Source organism: Oncorhynchus keta, chromosome 37 (assembly GCF_023373465.1).
Source record: "Oncorhynchus keta strain PuntledgeMale-10-30-2019 chromosome 37, Oket_V2, whole genome shotgun sequence".
NCBI lineage: Eukaryota > Metazoa > Chordata > Actinopteri > Salmoniformes > Salmonidae > Oncorhynchus > Oncorhynchus keta.
Window position 1 is genome coordinate 27,538,604 of NC_068457.1, and position 10,000 is coordinate 27,548,603.

Below are 10,000 nucleotides of genomic sequence, written 5' to 3' on the forward strand. Positions count from 1 at the left end.
AAAACCCAGACATTTTTTTCCATTGAAATGTTGTTGTGCTTTTAGATGGTTGAAACCATAGTGATAAACACATTGGGAATTCAACAAGGAGTCATTCGTTTCATAAACGAATCAACGGTACCACAGCTGGCTAATCGAAACTAGGCTGAACAGTCTCACAACAAAGACAAATGAGTCAAGGGTCATTGCTGCCCTCTGTCGTTTCTTTACGTTCTGTACATTCCTTTTTCCAGAGAGGAGAAACATCCTTTCGTCTGCACTGAAACCACACACACATTGTGGCCTTTTTAGAAATACATTTGGCTTTAATATAAATTCACTGTAAACCCAATAAAAACATTTGTACACAGATTAGAAACATGATACACTTTTATTTACAGTTTATAAATTGTACCATCACATCTAACCAAAACTTCAACCATTTGATGTTTTAACTAGTTAAATTGTCCCTGTACATTTCAAAAGCATAAAAACAAAACAAAAGTTACACATTTTTGTCAAAGATTAAAAGGCGTGAATATCTTCCCTTCCTTAGATAAAAACCCCTCACTCAGACAGACCCATTTAATAGGTCTGAACACAATGAAGCCACTTCTAGTTCAGTGAGTCTGTTGTCTGGCCTCAGGCTATAATGAGGAAGTGAAACGACTAGGCACATGCCACAGAGTGAAACTTGTTTCTCTCTCTGTTCTTAAAATGGGTCTCTAGGTTCTCTTTCAAAAAGGCCTGATTGACTCACTCACTCCAAAAACAAGTCATGGTTTGAATATGTTAGTGAAGACTCACCTGAGACACCTGACACTCCACTGCATCATGACGCTAAATAAAATGGACAAAACACAGTGCGTCTAAGTCATGAAAACAACTATTAAAAAGGTTAACTTTATTTATTAGAGGGTATCTACAATCTACAGTTGATAATAACAAACAAACCGTCACCACAAAGCTTGTGTTTCTCAAACAGCCAAAGACCTGAGACTGACGTGAGAAGCTCTTCTGTCACACCAACAGTAGACAATAAAGGCAGGAGGGAAAATGCATTATCCAATAAGATGCACTGAGAATTCATACACATATATCAACAGGCAATGGCAGTTTGTAACAGAAAGCAAATTAAAATTCAGATTCAAGAATAAAAAAAATCCTAATTGAAAATACTAGATGGCACTTTTCAAATCTTTGAATCAGCATTCCAATTGGCTTCCTGACTACTGAACTGAATTGAGGCCGTCCTTCCTTCAATCATAGGCTGTACTCCACATTGAAGGCCTTTATATGTGAGGGTATACAAATGTAAGCAAGGTTCTAAATTATTATATATTTGTCAAATATTACATCCGTTTGGGTTTCTTGCAGTCAATTTGCCGTCTACAAATGATTTATAATTATGTTCCGGTCCCCTGAACTTCTGCTGAAGGACAAACACCATCCGGCGGCTGAATCTATTTGATGATCCCTGATCTACAGCCTTTTGTTGTGTTACTGTCGTCCTGTTATTGATGTGACCGAGTTCAGCCTGGCAGCTAGGCCCTTTGTGAAGCCTGACCTACAGCAGCTACTATGTTTATAATATTCATTATATTTTCAACCATTCCAAACACAAGTTGCGGTAAACATTAAGTGGTTCTAATCTATTCTATTTTTAGAAGGCTTAGCAGGTTTATTGGCCGGTACACTGGGAGGTCTGTCACGATCATCGTAGGGCTCATCATAACGATCACTGTACCGTCCGCCGTCACTGCGTTCATCGTAGACACGATCACGGTCGTACCGGTCACGGCGGTCAGAGTAGCGGTCGTCCTGGTCCCTGCGGTCATCGTAGTTGCTACGGCGGTCATCGTAGTCGCTGCGGCGGTCATCGTAGTCGCTGCGGCGGTCATCGTGGTGCTCGCGGCGGTCATCGTAGTCGCTACGGCGGTCATCGTAGTCGCTGCGGCGGTCATCGTAGTCCTTCTCACTGCGTTCCTTGTACTGGTCGCGACGGTCCACAATCTTAGGTGGGTGGTCTTCATCGTCGCCTTCCTTGCTGCGCGTCTGGCGAACCTCGCCGTTCACCACGGGTTTGTCGTCGTGGAACTCCTCCCCCTCTGGAACCCTGAGGACATATCAGTGGACAGGAGACTCAGCACACTGTCTGTTCTCACCATCTCAGCTCTCATGGTGTGTGTGTGTGACAGACCATACATACCCCATAGCGTACTCCTCTGCTTTGTCCTTCTTTCTGCAGCAGCAGCAGTAGATGAGGATGATGAGCAGCACCAGAACACCAACCACAACGCCACCAATGATACCCGCTGTTGAACCCAGGGCCATAGACTCTACAGGAGAGAGAGGTGGTGAAGAGAGAAAAGAGGACAGAAGAGGATGAGGAAGTGGAAGAGGAGAGGTGAGGATGAGGAGGAGAGGAAAAAAGAGGAGAGAAGAGGTGAGAAGAAGAAGAGGAGAGTCGAAGTGGAAGAGAGGAGCCTAGAGCTGGAGCATGAGAGTCGAGGAGGAGCATGAGAGTCGAGGAGGAGCATGAGAGGAGAGGAGGAGAGTCAGGAGAGCATGAGAGGAGGAGCATGAGAGGAGAGGAGGAGCATGAGAGGAGAGGAGGAGCATGAGAGGAGAGGAGGAGCATGAGAGGAGAGGAGGAGCATGAGAGGAGAGGAGGAGCATGAGAGGAGAGGAGGAGCATGAGAGGAGAGGAGGAGAGGAGAGGAGAGGAGCATGAGAGAGAGAAAATGTCTATTGATAAATGTGTCTGTGTGTATCCTGTTACAGCATCATCCTCATGTGATGGTTACATTGCCTCAGATCTGAACATTTGTGTTAGCTCCCAGATAACGCCTAAGCTTTAGCTCAGCAGGCTAACACAGTCTCGTATTGTGCACTCACGTGGCATGACGGACAGCGCCAGGTTGCATTTGGCACTGCGGATCTTATTAGTGGAGGTACAGACGTAGTATCCTGAGGATTCCATGGTGAGGTTGAAGAGAGACAGAACACCATCCTCTGGAAGAGACGGAGACAACATGGTAGGTCAGGAGTCAAGGTCATATAAGGCCAGCATCAATTGAAGATTAACAAGCACACAGACACCAAGATACTGTCTGCTGTCTTGGGTGCAGGTGCTCGGGCATGTTTGACGTCGAGCCCTGCCACTTGTAGGTAGGAAGAGGAGAGCCCTTCAGACTGACAGGTGAGACTGATGTCCTGGAAGTACTCTGCCTTCCCATCGATCTACAGACAGGCACAGAGGAGCCACTGTGGACACAATATGTTTTTGCAACGTTAAGTTAAACAGTAATCATCGACACTTTACACATTTCTAAGGTTTATTTTGGAATAAAGCGGAATGAAGCTAAATTCTACGGTTTATTATGGAATATTTCTACGGAGTCATTGTTTTTGTTTTTACCCAGGACCACCAGACGGGTGGTGTCAGCCAGCTGACCCTTGTCATCCTTTGGGGATGGCGACCCGACAGTCGAATAGTCGGTTGTCCTGGAGACCGATGGAGGAGAGCTTCAGGTTGGCTACTCCTTTAGCTAGGTCCTGCTCCAGGGAAGCTCTTCCTTCATACCTGTCACTGATGTCCAGGACACCAGTAGAGTAGGAGGTAAGGACGGACACCTGGAAACACCAATGTCAACAACAACATGTAAACACCAATGTCAACAACAACATGTAAACACCAATGTCAACAACAACATGTAAACACAATGTCAACAACAACATGTAAACACCAATGTCAACAACAACATGTAAACACCAATGTCAACAACATGGAAACACCAATGTCAACAACATGGAAACACCAATGTCAACAACAACATGTAAACACCAATGTCAACAACAACATGTAAACACCAATGCTAACCTCCCTGTTATTGGTAATGGTGAGAGTTTAGGCTGTCTTGTGGGTATGATCTTTGATCCTCTAACTTCCTCACTCATCATTATTCACCATTCATGCAGGATTATCCGTAACCATGGAAGCATCCACATTAATGTAGATTTGTTCAGAAACATTTTCTATTCTTATTTTACAATAAAAGTGACTCCAAAATGACACGATACATTATTTACCATTAATTTCGACTGGGCACAAAATAATCTGAAAAACAAACTGCAAATGCATCCAACAAACTAGATGTAGTCATTATGTCCGTACGGAATATGGACCCAAAAACTACTATATTTATAACAATATTTAAGGGTGTTCATTTTGACCCTTAACTTCTTGGGGGGGGGGAAAAATGAATTTCTTGTTAAGTCAAATCACATTCTCTGCACAACTGTAGTATAAAAATGTCCCAATCATTGCTCATCTTTATCAAGGGGATCAATAGTTGAAACCCACTGAATGTGGTCAGAGCTGATCAGAGTGATTTCTGGTTGGTTTATTACCTCTGGCTCTCCGGGTTTGTCTGCTTCAGCCAACCAGGATATGATGACCAGATCGTTGACTGGGTTCTTGGGTTTGAAGCTGCATGGTATAGTGATGTTGTCTCCCCTGGCGAACTCATAGGTCCGCTGAGGGATGGACACCTCTAAAGCTACAGTCATGGACACGACTGGGACAGAGAGAGAGACAGACAGGGAGAAACAGGAAGACAGGTTTTACAGACACTGACGTATTGAGCTGTAGGAGGTGAACACTGTTAAAATGAAGTGCTCTGTAACACTAAAACTAATGGCAAATGAGCTGCCACCAACTCGAAGGAGAGGAAACCTTAAAGGACCACAAGAGCAGAATTATTCTTTTCAACTGAAAGACGATTCCCATGATGTTGCACAATAATTCAAGAAGTCATTGTTTTATTCAAAGTATGATATATTTGGGCTTGAAGTGGGAAATCCGAAGTGGGGACATTGGATATTTTCCAGCGCTGCATTTCCCCAATAGGACATAACATGCTAATACTTTCCAGTCTACATTTATTGTCAGCGCTGCATTTCCCCGATAACATGCTAATACTTTCCAGTCTACATTTATTGTCATTGCTGTGTTTCCCCCAATAGGACATAACATGCTAATACTTTCCAGTCTACATTTATTGTCATTGCTGTGTTTCCCAATAGGACATAACATGCTAATACTTTCCAGTCTACATTTATTTTCAGCATAACATGCTGGGTTTTATTTCAATGTAACCACCCAACAGCATGGCATTGTATATTAATCAGAAACATCTGCAAAGTTCTTCCTCTGTAGCACACACTGGCCACCTGAGCCAAGCAGCTCTCCGTAGCACACACCTGGTCACCTGAGCCAAGCAGCTTTCCTCCGTAGCATACACCTGGTCACCTGGGCAAGCAGCTTTCCTCCGTAGCACACACCTGGCACCTGAGCCAAGCAGCTTTCCTCCGTAGCACACACCTGGCCACCTGAGCCAAGCAGCTTTCCTCCGTAGCACACACCTGGCCACCTGAGCCAAGCAGCTTTCTCCGTAGCACACACCTGGCCACCTGAGCCAAGCAGCTTTCTCCGTAGCACACACCTGGCCACCTGTAGCATACACCTAGCCACCTGAGCCAAGCAGCTTTCCTCCGTAGCACACACCTGGTCACCTGAGCCACCTGAGCCATGGAGCCAAGCAGCTTTCCTCCGTAACATACACCTGGCCACCTGAGCCAAGCAGCTTTCCCTCCGAAGCACACACCTGGCCACCTGAGCCATGGAGCCAAGCAGCTTTCTCCGTAACATACACCTGGCCACCTAGTACACCTCCGCCACCTGAGCCAAGCAGCTTTCCTCCGTAGCACACACCTGGCCACCTGAGCCAAGCAGCTTTCCTCCGTAACACACCTGGCCACCTGAGCCAAGCAGCTTTCCTCCGTAACATACACCTGGCCACCTGAGCCAAGCAGTTTTCCTCCGTAACATACACCTGGCCACCTGAGCCAAGCAGCTTCCTCCGTAACATACACCTGGCCACCTGAGCCATGCAGCTTTCCTCCGTAAGCCAAGCAGCTTTTCTCCGGGCCACCTGAGCCAAGCAGCTTTCCTCCGTAACATACACCTGGCCACCTGAGCCATGGAGCTTTTCCCTCCGTAACATACACCTGGCCACCTGAGCCAAGCAGCTTTCCTCCTAACATACACCTGGTCACCTGAGGCCAAACAGCTTTCCTCCGTACACACCTGGTCACCTGAGCCAAGCAGCTTTCTCCGTAGCACAGCCAAGCAGCTTTCCTCCGCACCTGAGCCAAGCAGCTTTCCTCCGTAGCACACACCTGGCCACCTGAGCCAAGCAGCTTTCCTCCGAGCATACACCTGGCCACCTGAGCCAAGCAGCTTTCCTCCGAAGCACACACCGCCACCTGAGCCATTTCCTCCGGAGGCCACCTGAGCAGCTTTTCTCCGTAGCACACACCTGGCCACCTGGCCAGCCATTCCTCCGTAGCACACACCTGGCCACCTGAGCCAAGCAGCTTTCTCCGTAGCACACACCTGGCCACCTGAGCCAAGCAGTTTTCCTCCGTAGCATACCCTAGCCACCTGAGCCAAGCAGCTTTCCTCCGAAGCACACACCTGGCCACCTGAGCCATGGAGCCAAGCAGCTTCCTCCTAACCACCTGTGCATACCTGAGCCAAGCAGCTTTCCTCTGTAGCACCACCTGGCCACCTGAGCCAAGCAGCAGCTTTCCTCCGTAGCATACACCTAGCCACCTGAGCCAAGCAGCTTCCTCTGTAGCACACACCTGGCCACCTGAGCCGTCACCTCCGAGCATGGAGCCAAGCAGCTTTCCTCCGGCACACACCTGGCCACCTGAGCCATGGAGCCAAGCAGCTTTCCTCCGTAACATACACCTGGCCACCTGAGTCAAGGAGCAAATTAAAACAGGGAGGAACTAAAGTTTTTGCACCTCCACTTTTCATTTTCCAGAAAATGATCAGAATTAAAATAGTATATATTATAGCGAGAGAGTGAGAGATAGGAACTGACCATTTTATAAATGCTATAATTGCATGAATGGTTTTGACCACTAAAGTGTTGCTTCACGACGACACGCTTCACTGCTCTGATTGGTGCAGCTAGAAACCACAAGCGTCTATCCTATATTATAAACTGGATGGTTCCGGCCCTGAATGCTGAAACATGTCATTTTACTTCTCTAATTACGTCGGTACTGTAACCAGTTTATAATAGCAATAAGGCACCTCGGGGGTATGTGGTGTTTGGCCAATATACCACGGCTAAGGGCTGTGTCCATGCACGAAACAACGTGAGTTGGGCATCTAACACACCTCCTCGTACCTTATTGCTACATTGGACATGCACCAGCAAAAGATAATTAAAGAAACAGGTTTATCCATTCTGTCATTGTAGCCAATCACTTCACTTCCCTGTGAGAACCATAAGCACGGGCGACTTGGCTGTACTGCTGGACTGCGGCCGAAGCCTGCCAACACAAGGTTGCACCATGTTCATTACAATGTAGAAAACTCATGTCTCTTATGTAAAATGCCAACACTTTGGAGAAAACAATAGATGACGAAGTCAAAGATAGTGGTTTCAATCTGGGTGAAGTTTTCCCTAAATGCTTCTGACAAACCCAGCAATATAAACCCACACGGGTAATGTCATAGAGTCTTATTATGTAGTCCTCCGTTATGACAGGGCTTTAGAAATCTAAAGGTTACACCCACTGACAGTAAGGGAGGGAGAAGCACCTTGGCTTGTGCAAGACAGAACTGTTTCCACAAGTACAACCCTTGGACAGGACACTTGCCAATCGCAGGCCCCCCCAATCACCTCAATGCTCCCATTACAGTCTTTGGGACGACACAGCCAGATATCAAACTCCCAATCTCAGGGCGGACATTCTAACCACACCCACGTACACTATTATATAAATATTATAGCGAGATTTACATGACTGGAAAAATAAAAAGCATTAGTTTTCACATGGATTCATATGGAGGCTGTTGTCCTCCAGTGGGAATGCAAAGTGTTTTAGGGTTGGGCACCTCTCCTCTCCTGCCTGTGTCATCCAGCACGCTCTAACTATCAGCCCTCTCATCAAAATTACAGAATTTTAACCTTAAAGTGTTTTAGGTTAAGTTTAGGCATTAACTCTGAATTTAAGTTTAGGGTTAAGTTCAGAATTAACTCCAAATTGTTAAGGAATTAACAAATGGTTAGGGTTAGCTACTAGGTTAGGTTAGCTACTAGGGTTAGGGTTAGCTACTAGGGTTAGCTACTAGGGTTAGGGGTTAGGGTTAGCTACTAGGGTTAGCTACTATGGTTAGGGTTAGCTACTAGGGTTAGGGTTAGCTACTAGGGTTAGGGTTAGCTACTAGGTTAGCTACTAGGGTTAGGGTTAGCTACTAGGGTTAGCTACTAGGGTTAGGGTTAGCTACTAGGGTTAGCTACTAGGGTTAGGGTTAGCTACTAGGGTTAGGGTTAGCTACTAGGGTTAGGGTTAGCTTAGCTAGGGTTAGCTACTAGGGTTAGGGTTAGCTACTAGGGTTAGGGTTAGCTACTAGGGTTAGGGTTAGCTACTAGGGTTAGCTAGTACTAAACTAACATATGGAATTGTTTTAATATGGTCATACCATGGATCATTTAGCTATTGGATTTAGAATTTTAGGACCCTAAAATAAAAAAAATACATATATTTGATAAAATATTGAATTTGGCCTTTACTACTATAGCCCATAGAAACACATTGAATAGTATTCATAAATGGCATAAAAGACAGTCAAAAAATAAATCATAAAGGAATAAGGTTTTGAAGTGTCTCCTCCTATACCTAGGAGATAGGAAAGCAATATTTCTATATTGTAGATTTTTGTGTGAATATATTTGTTGGAGCAAAACGACCTCCATTGGTTTGTATGGGTTATCTTAAGACTAGTCCGGGCGGTCTAAGGCACTGCATCGCACTACAGGCCCGGGTTCGATCCCGGGCTGTATCACAACCAGCTGTGATGGGAGTCCCATAGGGCTGCTCTGGTGGTCCAGCGTTGTCCAGGTTTGGGGAGGGTTTGGTCAGGGTAGGCCATCATTGTAAATAATCATTTGTTCTTAACGGACTTGCCTAGTTAAATGAAAGGTAAAATAAATAGTCCAAAACAGAGAATACCATCGTGTTCGTGAGAGTCTCCCCCTTTCCATAGTGGTCGTTCATTGCAAAAAACTGGTATCTCTACTTTAAATGGATGGATTTAGATGGGGATTGTTTTATTATGTTACTTAGATTGACGCACAGGTGCAGCAACAGACTCAATGTCTTTTAAATGACGTTGCTCTCTGTTTCTTCTCTCTGGACGCCAGGCAGTAAATACTAAATGTATTGCATTATTTTAGTTTCTGCTTTTTGATATACGTTAAGTGCATCCTATTCTACCAATTTGTACAAAACAAGATGAGTTGAACACGTGAGGCGACGCCACACCGATACCATATACATGTCTAAAAAAACACATGGGTGTGGCTCTTGTTGTATAGCACAGAGACATTTATGAAATTATATAAGATCAGTAAACTCACCGAGACAAAGTAAAACGCCAGCAAACGTCCCTTTCTGCGAGGCCATCATCGATCAGTAACAGTTACGACCTCTCCGGTCACCAGCGTTGTTTTTGTAGGCTAGGGACCGCGGACAAGACCTTGGCCAGGTAGAAGGCTCACTAGGCTGAGTTCCAAAACTTGTGCTAAGTGCTTTCCTGGCTGCGAACAGGACTTCAAAATGAGTGACGTTGTCATCAGCCAATCAGAACGTCGATATTTTGGCAGGTAGCATTCTCTGTCCGCCCTCTTATCTTGTCGGTACATGCCCTGTTATTTTGTTTCTCTCACAAGACTAACCTTTGCAACTTTAACTCTACACTTTGTCAAGAGAAACCTGTATACACTTGCAGTGACTAACTCTGACCAACAGCCATAAGAAACAAATGCATTTCTGAATGCAAATAGATTATCTTCTCTTCTGTAGTTTGAATGTGCAGAATTGAGAGAGGACAGTAGAGACAGATGGTATTTTCACCAGTGGTGCCAGAATCCCT

The 10,000-nt window shown here is 45.4% G+C and overlaps 2 protein-coding genes and 1 long non-coding RNA gene across 3 annotated transcripts; all 3 read right to left on the minus strand.

Moving 5' to 3' along the window:
• Nucleotides 1-351: 351 nt before the first annotated feature.
• Nucleotides 352-3,308, minus strand: LOC127916635 (cell surface A33 antigen-like). The gene is made up of 5 exons (XM_052498946.1): nucleotides 3,300-3,308; nucleotides 3,090-3,222; nucleotides 2,878-2,994; nucleotides 2,189-2,318; nucleotides 352-2,095 (listed from the first exon to the last, which is right to left on the minus strand). The coding sequence occupies exons 1-5, from the start codon at nucleotides 3,306-3,308 to the stop codon at nucleotides 1,627-1,629; spliced, it is 858 nt and encodes a 285-aa protein (XP_052354906.1). The 3' UTR covers nucleotides 352-1,626.
• A 98-nt stretch (nucleotides 3,309-3,406) lies between these two features.
• On the minus strand, nucleotides 3,407-9,707 carry LOC127916817 (programmed cell death 1 ligand 1-like). Its single transcript, XM_052500070.1, has 3 exons — nucleotides 9,486-9,707; nucleotides 4,393-4,559; nucleotides 3,407-3,615 (listed from the first exon to the last, which is right to left on the minus strand). The coding sequence occupies exons 1-3, from the start codon at nucleotides 9,532-9,534 to the stop codon at nucleotides 3,442-3,444; spliced, it is 390 nt and encodes a 129-aa protein (XP_052356030.1). The 5' UTR covers nucleotides 9,535-9,707; the 3' UTR covers nucleotides 3,407-3,441.
• LOC127916825 (uncharacterized) lies at nucleotides 5,348-7,151 on the minus strand. The gene is made up of 3 exons (XR_008096191.1): nucleotides 6,798-7,151; nucleotides 5,723-5,794; nucleotides 5,348-5,414 (listed from the first exon to the last, which is right to left on the minus strand). It is a non-coding gene; the product is annotated as an uncharacterized LOC127916825 (long non-coding RNA).
• Nucleotides 9,708-10,000: the final 293 nt, after the last annotated feature.